At 33.9% G+C, this 15,538-nt stretch overlaps 1 protein-coding gene across 2 annotated transcripts in view; it reads right to left on the reverse strand.

Annotated features, from left to right (window-relative positions):
* The window catches only part of LOC132731858 (3-hydroxyisobutyryl-CoA hydrolase, mitochondrial-like), a 24,982-nt gene continuing 9,444 nt past the window's right edge, over positions 1-15,538 (reverse strand). For both annotated transcript variants that reach the window (XM_060718155.1, XM_060718156.1), the window contains exons 2-12: positions 12,566-12,645; positions 10,441-10,593; positions 9,495-9,579; positions 7,734-7,814; positions 4,969-5,021; positions 4,550-4,628; positions 3,363-3,508; positions 2,996-3,082; positions 2,269-2,424; positions 1,508-1,646; positions 1-226 (exon numbers count right to left, since the gene is read on the reverse strand). In XM_060718155.1, coding sequence (XP_060574138.1) covers positions 108-226; positions 1,508-1,646; positions 2,269-2,424; positions 2,996-3,082; positions 3,363-3,508; positions 4,550-4,628; positions 4,969-5,021; positions 7,734-7,814; positions 9,495-9,579; positions 10,441-10,593; positions 12,566-12,613 — 1,146 coding nt within the window. In that variant the 5' untranslated portion in view covers positions 12,614-12,645 and the 3' untranslated portion in view covers positions 1-107. The remainder of the gene's footprint in view (positions 227-1,507; positions 1,647-2,268; positions 2,425-2,995; positions 3,083-3,362; positions 3,509-4,549; positions 4,629-4,968; positions 5,022-7,733; positions 7,815-9,494; positions 9,580-10,440; positions 10,594-12,565; positions 12,646-15,538) is intronic.

Genomic DNA, 15,538 nt, shown 5'->3' on the forward strand with positions numbered 1-15,538 from the left:
TGAGTGACTAGCACGTGATTTAATAGCATTTCTCTTTATCACAATGTACAGTAAGGTAGATGTCATAATGATGCTTAGACTGTGTTTCAATTTCCCCCAAATTGTCTTCACAATTGCAGCTCTCTCTCTGGAGGAAGTGGTGAAAAGTACCAGTCTACGTGTTCTTTGGTCACCCCTTCAACTGTGGCAGGATCCCATTTCGGACTCTGATCTTTGTCTATTAATACTGCAAAAAAAATATAAATAAATAAACATGCATAAAATTATATTTAAAAATACAAAACTAAACAAAATTTAACAATATATGATGTATCCCTATTAAACTTTCTTTTTCTATTATTTGAAAAGTGGGTAATTACAAAACATGTTTTAGGCTTTCCTTTTAAAGTCCAACAAAACCTTAAAGAATCACAGAAATCCTATTAACCATAAAATTATGTCTCTAAACAATCTGGGCATTTTGTTCATTGGTGATTTGCTTGATATCAGTATGTTGCTAACCATAAAATAGCAAATAAAATTAATAATCATTGATTTGTACTTATAGGTATACAGTGCAAGATCTTGTGACAATCACAATCAAGTTAAGTTCAAAAGTTCAAATAACTGCCACATATGTGGATTTTTATAAATTCAAAATTTAACTATTTCATGTTAAAATGTTGAATTCTGCTTAAGCTGGTGCTAAGGGGGCGTAGATAGTAGTTTGCACTTGACAGTACCATCCATGAAAAGGCTCAATCAAACTGAGCCTGCAACATTTTCAATTTTGCTGTTTTGGGCTTTCTTTAGGGATTCTTATTTTCTCTATTTTACATGTAGATCTGATTGTCAGAAACCCTTTTTTTCCCTAGCCAAACTAGATATTCCAATAAGGCTATTTGTAGCCCACCAATAAAATTATCCATTTCAGAGCAGCGTTTTACAAAAACATCATCTTTTGTGAAGTTAGTAATCTGTTGTTAATTTTGCCTAACAAAAAAAATCAAGTAGACATTTGGATTTTGAAAACATTTTATGCGGAACAATAAATTCTATCATTTTTGTTATTAATGCATTGATTCAAGATTATTTATCTATTAAGCATTAAAAATTTAACATTGACATTTTTGTTCACCAGTATTATCTTGAAATTGTTAAATTATGAACACATTTCTAGTTTCCCAATGATTTAAAATAGAAATTGATCCACTTTCAAAAAAGTTACAGCTGCCACTGATTGGCTGATTGAGGGGTCAAAAGAAGCTGACCTCTTATCTGTCACTGTCAGATCCTTAAGCATAGCATTATTCATGAGCTGATTTTTAGTCACATTATGCCAATCATAGCAGAGTTTTCATTTCTATCTGAGGCAAAATATGTGCCACTGAAAACAACTTATTTGGATATTTAAATCAACAGGCTAAATATACATCTAATTTCAACAGCATGTTGACCGATGATATGGATCGCCAATCTGTTAACAATGAAAGCCTGTCATAGACGGAATAAAACAGACAAATGTTACCTGCTCTAACACCTTCATAGAAATCTTTATCTTCTATACATCTCTGACTTAGTCTGTACTCTACCTCGAGATCTTCCTGTAATGTCCTAGCAGTTCCCTCATTCAATAATCGTAATGTTATCTTCATAGAAACTGGTGACTAAAACACATGTGATCAAATATTACATGATGACAAATATCCACTCTTTTTAAAGCGGCATATCGCCAGATTTGTGTAATGTTTTATATAATCTGACAAATTGTTCGAATGAGCAAAAAGAAAACGTTGTTAAGAGTACAAACTAAAAGAGTTCCGCTGAGTTTAAAAGCCTAAAATTTGAAAATAGATCATCTGGGGCACATTAAATGGAAAAATTATGAAAATCTTGAGGAAAATGTCTGTCAGCCATCACTGCTTCAGTCACACAACTGCTTCAAAGTCAGTCACCATTACTTCAAAGTCAGAAAATGCTTCAAAGTCAGTTATCACTACTTTGAAGTCACACAAACGCTTTTAAGTCAATCGTATAACTTTAACTTTGAAGCATATCAGTTTCAAAGTCAGTTTTGAAGTCTTTTATATCAAAAAAATTTCACTTTGTCATCAAAACTTCAAATCAGCTTCAACAGCTCTGCAGCAAGTTGCAATAACTGCAGTTAAATTTACATGTATCTTCTCACCAATGATTTTGTTGAGGGGTACAAATGTACTTATAATTACAACATTCAAAATTTTAAAAAGGAAACCAATACAATGTTATTTTAATATAACATTAACAAACCATTTTCTTTAGTGTTTCTAGCTGTTTTGATGCCCATGGAGAACCATCTTTTTCAAGGTTTTGCATAATTTCTTCCACTGTTTCACCTTCAAACAATCTGTTTATTTCCTCCATGTGATCCCTTAAGATAAAGTCTGTATCAGGTATACCTGTGCTCTGGTGGAATAAATTATCACTATGTTATCTTAAATGTGTACACTTTGGAATGATAAGGAAGAAAATATTTAGACTACTTGACCAACTCTCAAAACCGTTTCCTGGACCTAACCAGTACTGATATCATATGAAGAAAAATAGTCAAGAAAATTAAATTCCAGAAAGTCAAAATCAATTCCCTGAGATAGGAATAGCAATAGACTTGTGCAAAGGTTACATTGGCTATAAGTATAGAACCAGTCAAGCCTGTCCATCTATACAGTATGAAAACACTCAATAACATTGCCGCCTCAGGCTTTTTTTGGTGACTTCAATCATAAGTCATAATGGACACTGTTATGGACATATGGTGACTTTCTAACTTGACTTGCAGAAAAAACTTGGGTGCACCTTTGCTTTATTTCAGGCACAAGCAGTCTTCAGAATGGAACCATACATGGTGGATAGCTTCCCGACGAAAAAAATTCCAAAGTCCCTGACTGGACTGTTTTACAATGAAGGACAAGTCTGTCATACAAATTTAGCTATGTAAAAGGTAGGAGTTAATTAAAAGGTCACAGCGAGGACTTACCTCGTGCTGAAACTTATCCAGTACATGAGCAACATCCAACGGCTCTGGATCATGTAATTTAAGTAATGACTCCTCTAAGGCATGCATCTGAAAATGACAAAGATCTATCTATACTTAATATATAACAAAATAATACAGTATGCACATACATGTACTAGCATTTGATATTCATTTTTTTTTAACAATTGCAATATTATATAAAACATTACATAAAACAAACACACATTAAAATCATTTTTAACACTCAAAGACCAAGATCAATTAGCAAGAGAAATTTCACCCTGCCCAAGGATCGTAATGTTTTGTACTGTATATCTGTTTAACATTTGATATATGTGCAGCTTTATTTTTTGTAAAAGTAAGTAACCTTATCAGATTGTACAAAGTGAGTGGCAACTCCTGCTTTCTGGACGTCCCTTCCTTTCAACCTGAATCCTGTAAGTGCCAGGTAGACTCCTAACCTACCACCCAATCTTGACAAGAAATACCCTCCACCAACATCAGGAAACAAACCTGAAATAATGGTTAAATTGTAAAAATCGGGAAACAAACCTGAAATAATGGTTACATTGTAAACAAACCTGAAATAATGGTTACATTGTAAACAAACCTGAAATAATGGTTACATTGTAAACAAACCTGAAAAAATGGTAACATTGTAAACAAACCCGAAAAATATGGTAACATTGTAAAAAACCTGAAATAATGGTTACATTCTAAACAAACCTGAATAATGGTTACATTGTAAACAAACCTGAAATAATGGTAACATTGTAAACAAACCTGAAATAATGGTTACATTGTAAACAAACCTGAAATAATGGTAACATTGTAAACAAACCTGAAATAATGGTTACATTGTAAACAAACCTGAAATAATGGTAACATTGTAAACAAACCTGAAATAATGGTTACATTGTAAACAAACCTGAAATAATGGTAACATTGTAAACAAACCTGAAATAATAGTAACATTGTAAACAAACCTGAAATAATGGTTACATTGTAAACAAACCTGAAATAATGGTAACATTGTACACATCAAATTCACAATAAAACAAAAACTTTTTTTAAATTTATGTCACACAGGCACTTTAAAAATTTATGTCACACAGGCACTTTAAAGGACATAATATTTATGGCTACTTTTCGGCTTTACTTGTGGACGATGACATCTGGGCACCTGAGAAAAACCAATGATTGTAAGCTCGCTGGACAGCTTCCTCAAATGAAAGATTCCAAAGTCCTTGATAGGATTCTAACCCACAGAAGTGAGAGACAATTTTTGTGACCATAAAAGAAGCAAAATGCAGAACATTATTCGATACCTCTATAGCATCCACCGACGAGCCTTGCCTCTACAATAAATATGACAATTAATCAAGGCAATAACTTGAACCTTCCATAATAACATAAAGTGATGCCATCAAAAATATATGTAAGTATTTCAGACAATAGTAATAAGCCTAGACAGACTTAACAAATGTGCCAGATCCTGTTGGCAAAGCCTAAGCTGTGAATGTCAGTTTCAATAATTATAAAAAATACACTCACCAATGGCAGTTTCAGGCATTGCAAATAAGGTTCTTTCTGTAGCAACTCTGTATGTCCCATGTACAGATAGACCGACACCCTGTGAATAGATGACAAAAGTTTAGTTGAATAAATGACAAAAATCTAGTCATACCAGAGTTTTAAACCTACATGTACTTATAAAAGTGATATTTCTGACTAAAAATTATAAACAATATAAATTACTTAAAACTTAGCTTGCTTTACAAAATACCTTTTAATTTGGTTTATATTATGGACGAATATTAAGCAAAATCACATACAGTATGTTTACATTTTAATTTGAAATTCAACTATATGTAAGGAGGCATGGTACATTTTTTTTTCAGGATCAAAAAGAAACATGTAAATATTAGTTAATTCAAGCTCTTGACATAATCTTGAATAAAGAATATACTTACCCCACCCATAGTAATGCCGTCAATAAATGCTATATAAGGAATCTCATATGTACCTAAAAATAAATAAAACACCTATAGTTTGTTTGTTATGCTTATTCTAAATAATTACTAGCCACCAGTCCAGCTAAACAAGCAAATTCATAGAATTTATATCTCCCGCAGAGTACTGGTTATTACTAACACAACAACTGAAGACAAAGGGCTTAATTTATATATTTATCATGGCAAAAACAGTTATATTCTTTGAACTTGATAAATATACAGGGCAGAACAGAGCCATAACTCTAGTGTTAAATAGTAATATCTGGAAATGTCAATGAGATGTATGCATACTGCATAACTAATCAAGGGCCATAAATCTGAGTTATAAGTATCTGACCGGAACAAGGGGAGTGTATGAACATCTCCTCTTCGTATCCCATAAAGTTTCATTGAATTCCAGCCAGTAGTTACAGAGAAGTAGCACAAAAAACAATTATTGCTCTGTATTTATACTGCATAAGTTATCAAGGGCCATAACTCTAAGTTTAAATGTCTGACACAAACAAGGCGACGATATGCCCATCTCCTCTTGGTATCGAAGGTTCCAATAAAGTTTCATTGAATTCCAACCAGTAGTTGCAGAGAAGTAGTGCAGAAACAAATATTTTTCTATATGCATACTGCATAACTAATCAAGGGCCATAACTCTGAATTAAAGTGTCTGACCGGAACAAGCCGACGATATGCGCATCCCCTCTTGATATTGAAGGTTCCCATAAAGTTTCATTGAATTCCAGCCAGTAGTTGCAGAGAGGTAGCGTGGAAACGATTTTTACTCTATATGCATACTGCATAACTAATCAAGGGCCATAACTCTGAGTTAAATGGTCTGACTGGAACAAGTCGACGATATGCGCATCTCCTCTTGATACTGATAATTCCCATAAAGTTTTGTTGAATTACAGCCAGTAGTTGCAGAGAACTAGTCCGGAAAAGAAATTCAGACGGACGGATGGACGGACGGACAAAAGGACGGACAACGCCAAAACTATTCAAAACAACTTTCCATGATTACCAACCTGTAATTACTAATTTCTACACAATGTTACCAATGTTAATCCCATACGATTTCTGATTAAGCATTAATGCCCAAAAGACTCAATGTCAAAGATAAAATGTTACAGATAAAATTTTCCTTGCCAACAAAATGGCTCACAATTCTGATGCTCTCCCTATTGACCTACATGTATATGGGTGGACCAAAACGTCTTTAGAAGCATGTGAATAAAATGCATTAATCATGTCACAGTGTAGTGTTTTTATCCTTTGTAAAGCATCATCCATTAAGGGCCCTGTAACTTTTTAAAATAAAATATGCATGTTTTAAACATAATTTAAAATAAAATTACAAACTTAAAAAAAGATTTCCAGCATCTTAAGATATATCCAATAAAGCTATTTGCAGATTGTTTGAAATAAATATTGAAACAAAGTTTAATAATTTTACCAAGTACAAATGGTTAAAACACAATCTTGTTGATTTACCAAATTTGCTCAAAGTTAAAGGAAATATAGCATGAGGCGCATTACTATGCCTTATGCAAGAAAGTAAGCTTCCTTGATAGAATAAATTTCAAACAAAACAAATAAAACTAGAGGATGCTTTTGTAAAAAAGCGCATGTCTCCCCCACTGCTGAGAATAACTGTGAATGGAAACAGGAATGGAAATGGAGATAAGATAATGTAAATACCCGGTAGTCACTTCAATGAAGGCTGTCTATGGATGGTTTCTATTGTTAAGGTTGTATGAGAAGATGCTTCCTAAACTGTTTGTTTTTAACCAGGTATTCAATTTCTATAAGACCAATCATCCTATGAAGTTTGAGGGCTGTAGGTCAAAAGGAACTCTAGTTATCATCCGGAAAGAGAAATTGACCAACGGTCACTGTGACCTTGACCTTTGAACTACTGACCCCAAAAACAATAGGGATCATCTGCTCAATAAGACCAATCATCCTATGAAGTTTGAGGTCTGTAGGTCTAAAGGAACTCTAGTTATCATCCGGAAACGAGAAATTGACCAACGGTCACTGTGACCTTGACCTTTGACCTACTGACCCCAAAAACAATAGGGATCATCTGCTCTATAAGACCAATCATCCTATGAAGTTTGAGGGCTGTAGGTCAAAAGGAACTCTAGATATCATCCGGAAACGAGAAATTGACCAACGGTCACTGTGACCTTGACCTTTGAACTACTGACCCCAAAAACAATAGGGATCATCTGCTCTATAAGACCAATCATCCTATGAAGTTTGAGGGCTGTAGGTCAAAAGGAACTCTAGATATCATCCGGAAACGAGAAATTGACCAACGGTCACTGTGACCTTGACCTTTGAACTACTGACCCCAAAAACAATAGGGATCATCTGCTCAATAAGACCAATCATCCTATGAAGTTTGAGGTCTGTAGGTCTAAAGGAACTCTAGTTATCATCCGGAAACGAGAAATTGACCAACGGTCAGTGTGACCTTGACCTTTGACCTACTGACCCCAAAAACAATAGGGATCATCAGCTCTATAAGACCAATCATCCTATGAAGTTTGAGGGCTGTAGGTCAAAAGGAACTCTAGTTATCGTCCGGAAACGAAGAATGGACGGACGGACTGACGGACGGACAGGGCAAAAACATTATGTCTCCCCCCGAGGTGGGGGAGACATAATAAATATGTGACATGCTTAGTAGTCGGTATTAGTTTATAAATGAATAATACATGTACCTATTTTGTTATTGAGAATATACTCCTCTTTAAAGAAATCCTTGGCTAGTTGACCTCCAAGTTTTCCTGATTCTGTAACAGCTGAAATATAAAAGAACATGACATGATGTCACAATTCTGACTCATATGTTATAACAGTTATACAGAAAAGTTATTTATTGGATACCCATTTTAGTATTATAGAATTAAACCGTAAATATATACAAGAGCTGTCTGTAGGACAGCATGCTCGACTATTCTAAGTGCTTGATAGTAAAAGAGCCTTGATATTGTTAAATTTTTTAAGTTCACAAAAAGGCTAATTTTTTTTTTATAAATTCATCTTATAGGCCTTAGAGAGAGTCTAATTATACAGAATTGGCTTGACTATTCGGAAGGTAATGTCACAAGGGTTTTTTACTGAGTATAATAATACTAATTACCTATGAATACATAAATTTGACAAAAAGGTACAAAGGTTTGTTATTAAGATGTTTTATCAAGTAAATCACTGCTTTATTATTATGAATGCATAAAATTGTCCCAAAAAAGGCACAAACCCTTCAGTAGTTATTGAGATAACAGCTTACAAGCAAAACTGTACCATGAATTTCTAAGTTGAAAAAGGGGAGAAAAATCAGCCTTAATGCAAGATAGAATTATGGATCTTTGTCAGTGACCTACAATTATGACCCTAATTGCATATGTGAAGTTTTAAATAAATATCTTTAATAGTTATTGAGATATGTAAAACTTGCATGTAAACATTAACCAAGAAACTAAGTAGAAAAGGGGATATAAATCAGCCTTAATGCAAGATAGAGTTATGGAACTTGGTCAGTGACATACAATTATGACCCTCCAATTATGACCCTCAGTGCATGTGTAAAGTTTCAAGTAAATATCTTTGAAGACTGTTAACCTTTAACCAAAATTTCTAAGTTTCAAAGGGGCAAATAATTCTGCAAATATTGCAGACAGTTATGCAATTTTGCAAACTGATGTACATTGTTACCTTAAATAAGTATTTTATATTTCAATTGAATATCTCAAGCAATAATTGAGATATTTGACTTTACAAAAAAACTTTAACCAAAATTTCTAAGTTCCAAAGGGGCATAATTCTGTCAATATGGTAGGCAGAGTTATCCAACTTGTCAATCTGATGTACATTGTTACTATAAATAAGTATTGTAAGTTTCAATTGAATATCTCAAACAATAATTGAGATATTTGACTTTACAAAAAACTTTAACCAAAATTTCTAAGTTAAAAAGGGGCATAATTCTGTCAATATTGTAGGCAGAGTTATCCAACTTGTCAATCTGATGTACCTTGTTACTATAAATAAGTATTGTAAGTTTCAATTGAATATCTCAAGTAATAATTGAGATATTTGACTTTACAAAAAACTTTAACCAACGCCGACGCCGACGTGGACGCTGACGCCGACGCGACTACAATAGCTCTCATATTCTTCGAATAGTCGAGCTAAAAATGTGTTTTGACCGCAAAGAGGTATTAACTTACTTGGAAGCTAGCATTACATGGATTAACCCTGACCATACTAAATTTCTTAAATGGATTTGTCCAGCTTCCTTTTTATGAAATGCCCATTATCAATAATAGGGATATCAAGATGAAAACTTAAAATTAGTCAGCCAATAATTTTGAGCCTGGTAAGACTGTATAGATGTCTAGGGCTGGCCTGGCTCTATACTGGTGGCAAATGTAAGACACATTTGGTTACAGGAAAAGAAGGGTTAAAAATGAACCACATACCTACAATGTCACCACCAGCACAAAATGCCTTGTCACCAGTCCCTTTCATGATCACCATTGTCATGTGGGGATCATTCTCCCAGGTCTGAAAGCAAGATATTTATCATATTATATACAATTCTACCTTGAATTAATAGTTAGTTTCAGACCATGCTTTTTTCTATCAATAGTAAGGGCCGCTTTCATGAATTTAATCCTAAGGAAAAGTCTTCAAGGTTGGAAGTTTAAGCAAAATCTGCCATCTGGTTTAAGAGGAGTTGCGTTCACAAAATTTCTACATTATAAGTATCTAGTGAAAAATCAACAAAGGGCCATAATTCTGTTTAATTTGGTCGCAGCAAAAATTCCTTCCTTTACTACCATCTACACCTTAAGGTTGTTCATCCCTGGAAGTTTAAGCAAAATCTGCCATCCGATTTAAGAGGAGTTGCGTTCACAAAATTTCTACATAGTATATAGTGAAAAAATCAACAAAGGGCCATAATTTTGTTAAATTTGGTCGCAGCATAAATTCCTTCCTAAACTACCATCTACACATTAAGGTTGTTCATCCCTGTAAGTTTAAGCAAAATCTGCCATCCGGTTTAAGAGAAGTTGCGTTCACAAGATTTCGGGACGGACTGACGGACGGACAGACGGATGGACAAGTGCAACGCTATATGCTCCCACATTGTGGGGGCATAAAAATTCTGCATCCTATAATTCCTATTTTCACTTAACTGTTCTCAAAAGAGTTAATCTAACCATTCATTTAAACATTGTATCAGTATCCCAATCAATATAAAGTAAGTTAACAACATTGTTACTTAGACACTAACAGGTGCTCCTTTTGAGTTGGTTTTATCGTTATATTTTTCTTATTACAAATGTAGCATCAAACTATTAGATCTACTCAGTTTCTGCATGGTAAAGGTTAAAATATACAAAATAATTTTTGGACACTTACTGTCATCTGGGGCATTATTTTCTGGATCATATTCAGGTTTAGAGCATTAAGAGCTTTCGGTCTGTTCAGGGTTATAATTCCCTTTGTATCAATCTGTTGTATGAGAACTTCATCATCTACACTAGATGATGTTGTGTATGCAGCAGCCATTCTCTGAAATATTTTAATCATATGATTTTTCATGTACAATTACTGATAACTTAAATGTAAAAGTTTCTTACCTTATACTTTAAGCTACATGCAGTGTTTTAATTTTTTATCAGAGGCAAAAGTGGCCCCAAAGAAAATAACAGATTTTGTCAAGGGTGATATTTTGATATACAGGAAAAAAATACATCTGAATTAACAGCATTTTAACCAAAGATAAGGATTGCCAATCTGTTATTAATGAAAACCATGTACCTTACATGAGAGCTCAACCACTTTTAGTTGGAGACTCCCACTTTCTGCAGCCACATTTTCAAAGATTTTTCTTAACTTAAGGTGTATTTTTACAAATTAAAGAAATCTCCCCCTTTTTGATGTCAGAACTTCTTTGTTATTTGCAATTTCTAAAATCTCCCTCTTTTTGAAGAAAATTCTCCCACTTGATCATCAAAAAATGTTCACATGTATACTGTACATGTATGCCTTTGATTGACTTATGAAAGTAAACTTTTCATCGTTATTTGATTGATGAGAATACAAAAGGAATAACAAGAGCTGTCCGTAAGACAGCGCGCTCGACTTTTTTATTGCTTGCCAATAAAAAAAGTTTTTGCAGTAAAAGGCAATACAAGAATCTCTGTATTTTTAAAGTGAACTAGTTGTTTGATACCCTTGAATATTACAGCAATGTTTATATGACATAATTTATGGTAAAGTGAACAAGTGGATAGGAATGAATTTTTTTAGATTTTTTAAGTTTTTTAGTGCTTGCCTATAATACAAAACATTGACAGTTAAGGGCCATAATTCAAATAAAATCTTTGACAGAATTACCTTCTCCTGGACATGTTTTGGGAATCATGATTGTAAACAAGTATTCCAACTTTCAAATTAATATCTCAAACAGTTCAGTCAAAAAGTGGACTGGTACTAAAAACTTAACCAAGATTCTAAGTCGATAAAAGGCCTTAATTTTTTAAAACAAATCCTTGACAGAGTTACCTTCTCTTGCGTACAGATGGGGGTAATGATGTGAAATAGCATTAAAAGTTTCAAAGCAATATCTCAAAGGGTTAAGGCAATAAGTGGATTTTACCCATATTCAATGTATTTTCTAAGTCAAAAAGGGGCATAATTCTGTCAAAAACCTTGACAGAGTTATGTCCTCTTGTCTGTTGATGAAGGTCGTGATGGTAAACAAGTATGGTCAGTTTCAAAGCAATACCTCCAATGGTTTTGAAATAAAGTGAGGTGGTACAAAAAACTTAACCAAGCTCAATACACTTTCTAAGTCAAAAAAGGGCCATAATTCTGTCAAAAACCTTGACAGAGTTATGTACTCTTGTCTGTAGATGGAGGTTATGATGGTGAACAAGTATGGTAAGTTTCAAAGCCATACTTGTAATACTTCTGAAATAAAGTGGGGTGGTACGAAAAACTTAACCAAGGTGTGACGCCAACGCCGACGCCGACGCCGGGGCGAGTAGGATAGCTCCCCTTTTCATAGAAAAGTCGAGCTAAAAATCTCATACTGTAAAACAAGTATATTTATAATGCATATGAAAAATATTACCCTTGAATATTTTTTTTGATTTTTGAATGTTTTCATTCTTAAGAAAATCCCTACAAGATATTAACAATTTATATATCAAATATATATCAATGAAAACTATATATTATCCTTTATCTAATATGTGTTTATTAGTTTCCAATTCCTAACTGGCCTATTAAAGTATTTACAATGTCTTGTTCCCAATGTTTGAAGCATTTGTGGCCTTCCCAAAATATTGAATAATTAGCACTTGTACATATGATTATTCGGAAATTACAACAAAGTCTTTTCAGAAGTATGAATGTTTAACAGATTGGAATTAAAATCTGGAGATCACACCAAAGTTTGTTACATGTATGTAAAATGTTTTATACATGTAGATTGGAATCAAAAAGTGAAATTTATTTATTGTAGACAGAAACTCACCACATGTTTGAAAACTACGCCCAACCTTCTCAAGGGTCTAAACAACATTTCTTTATCAGTCTGCTTCACCAATGATTGCCCTGAAATAACAAAATAATACCTGAATCAGGATATCATATAGAATCTATTCCAAATTATTCCCAATATTGAATAATCTAAATATTTGCTGTCTGAGAAACAGAGACATGTTCCTGTAGCTTTAACTCTAAAAATCACTATGTGGCTGATGGGTTGCCTTTACTTGATTACAGGCATCAGAATTGCAGCCACTGTTTATCTCTGCATGATCCTAATAAGAGACAAGATTGGTTCGAATTACTGAAGTCTATACATCTCTTACCTCCAGCAGGCAGTGTCTATTCTAGGATTCGAAAAACGGGGGATTTTTATTGAAAAGTGAAAATTGATTACATTTGTTGATCTTTTTCCTTCTTTGTCTATGTAAAATTTTCCCCTTTCCTCTCAAAAAATAGGGGTGAATTCTCAAAAAAAAAGGGGTGAATCCCCCCCATCGCCCCTCCTAGAATAGACACTGGCAGGTGAGATGGTTTGAGCCCTGGTGTTACTTTTAAGTTTGTAACACCCAGTTTAGCCAAAATCATCTTTCCTGTTTTGGCACCATTAAACCAAACCAAACAAGACTGCATTTGAGAAAAATGCTATGCCACCGCATTAATACAACACTAAATAGTAGTGTAGGAACAGAATTTTTTGGTTTCTATACAATTTTGAAGATTGTCATAATGCATAGATGCCTGGCCTATCTGATTCCTATTATCAGATTTAATTCAAAACAATCTTGATACAGGTCCACCAAACAATTATAATTTGAACAATCTTGGTAAAGGTTCCATATAAGGAAAACCTATAGCCCCAAGGGCGTGGCTAATTTTGACACAAGACGCAAAATTTGAACAACTTTCGTAGAGTACCTATAGATGAAATCATTTAACAAATATTAAAGCTCTAAGCCTTGTACTTTCAGACAATAAGATTTTTGATTTTTTACTATATGTATATATTGAAAATCAATGACCCCCGAGGTGGGGGCAAATTTGACCCAAGAGCTATAATTTGACCAATCTTGCTAGAAGTTCACTTCACAATGTTTCATGCAAAATATCTAACCTCTAGCATTTGTCAGTTGCTAGAAGAAATTTTTTTAAGTTTTTACTATATACATATAAGGAAAACCAATGACCCCCGGGGCGGGGCCGATTTTGACCCCAGGGCTATAATTTTAACAATCTGGGTAGAAGTCTACCTGACAATGCCTTATGCAAAATATCTAAGCTCTAGGCCTTTTGGGTCTTTACAAGAAGGTATTTTAAGTTTTTACTATATGTACATATAGTGAAAATCAATGACCCCCAGGGCGGGGCTGATTTTGGCTCCAGGGCTATAATTTGAACAATCTGGTAAGGGTCTACCAGACAATGCCTTATGCATAATATCTAAGCTCTAGGCCTTTTGGGTCTTTACAAGAAGGTATTTTAAGTTTTTACTATATGTACATATAGTGAAAATCAATGACCCCGGGGCGGGGCCAATTTTGACCCCAAGGCTATAATTTGAACAATCTTGGTAGAGGTCTACCAGACAATGCCTTATGCAAAATATCTAAGCTCTAGGCCTTTTGGGTCTTTACAAGAAGATTTTTTAAATTTATTCTTATAATACCTTTTGGTTGCCATGGCAACCAGATTTCTGCATGGAATGAAATTCTTTGAACAACTTTGGAAGCCCTTCACCCAAGGATCAATCCTGCCAAGTTTGGTTGAAATTGGACTAGTGGTTTTTCACAAGAAGATTTTTTAAGTTCACTATATAATCTATATAACACACACACACACAAACAAACACACACACAGGTGAATCGCTATATGCCACCGCATCGCAGATGCTGCGGTGGCATAACAAAAACAAACAAATACATTTTGTTACTATAAAAAACAAAAACTACTTTCAGTGATCACATGTGTCACCTCATGATAGCCAATTGCATGCCTGCTACTGTGTTGCAGGAGTCACAAAGATTAACAAGGGCCATAACTCAGTCAATAATAATTCAACTGGAAAACCTTTGTAATATGTGCAGATACTTAAGTTAACAATCAATCCAGTAAAGCTTCAATAAACTAGCATTAGTGGAGCAGTGATTAATTTAGATGTGCGTCTTGCATAAAATATGCATAAAAATCTAAAAAGATGCACAGTTTCAAAATATGTGCATTCAATTTGATGCATGCAAATCTGGTAGTTTATAATCCAAAATATCACAATTAGTGATTGCTATGTACCATTTGTACTCCACTAGAGTAGTGTGAACAAATTTTGAAAATAAAAACCATTAAAGGGCCATAACTCATCAAACTGGAAAATATCAATGATATGCACAACTAGACTTGGTATTAATTATTCTTGTACAGTTTGGAGTTTCTAACAAGCAGTTCAGACAAGCTTCTGTGCAGCTGCAACAGAAAAAACACTTTTCTTTTTTGTTCAAGGGCCATAACTTCATTCAAGTGGAAAACCTGTGTAGTATGTGCAAGTAATTGAGCTATCCATCAATCCTGAAGGTTCACAAAAATTGCATAAGTGGTAATATACACTCGGCCACGGCCAGGGCAATCTTTTTTTAACACCTTTTATATTGCCTGCTGCACGGTAAATGGGCCAATTTTTCAAAAATACATGTAATGCAGGCTTTTTCAAAAAATATTTTGCATTTGCAATTACTTTTTTGTGTTTTTACAAAGGACTTACTATAAAGCAAATGTGCCCAAACGTTTTTTATTATAGCATTACCCAAAATATAGATACAGACATTTTTATACCCTAAAAATGCCCAATTTTACATCTTTTTTGGTGTTTTGAGAATTAACACCACTTTTATCTGTTCTAATTTATCTCTTAAATTTTTTTACATGCACATAGAAAATTTAGTTACCTTTCCGATGATATATTATACTT

This window comes from Ruditapes philippinarum, unplaced genomic scaffold (assembly GCF_026571515.1).
Source record: "Ruditapes philippinarum isolate M1 unplaced genomic scaffold, ASM2657151v2 ctg4888_1_1_1_1, whole genome shotgun sequence".
Taxonomy (NCBI): domain Eukaryota; kingdom Metazoa; phylum Mollusca; class Bivalvia; order Venerida; family Veneridae; genus Ruditapes; species Ruditapes philippinarum.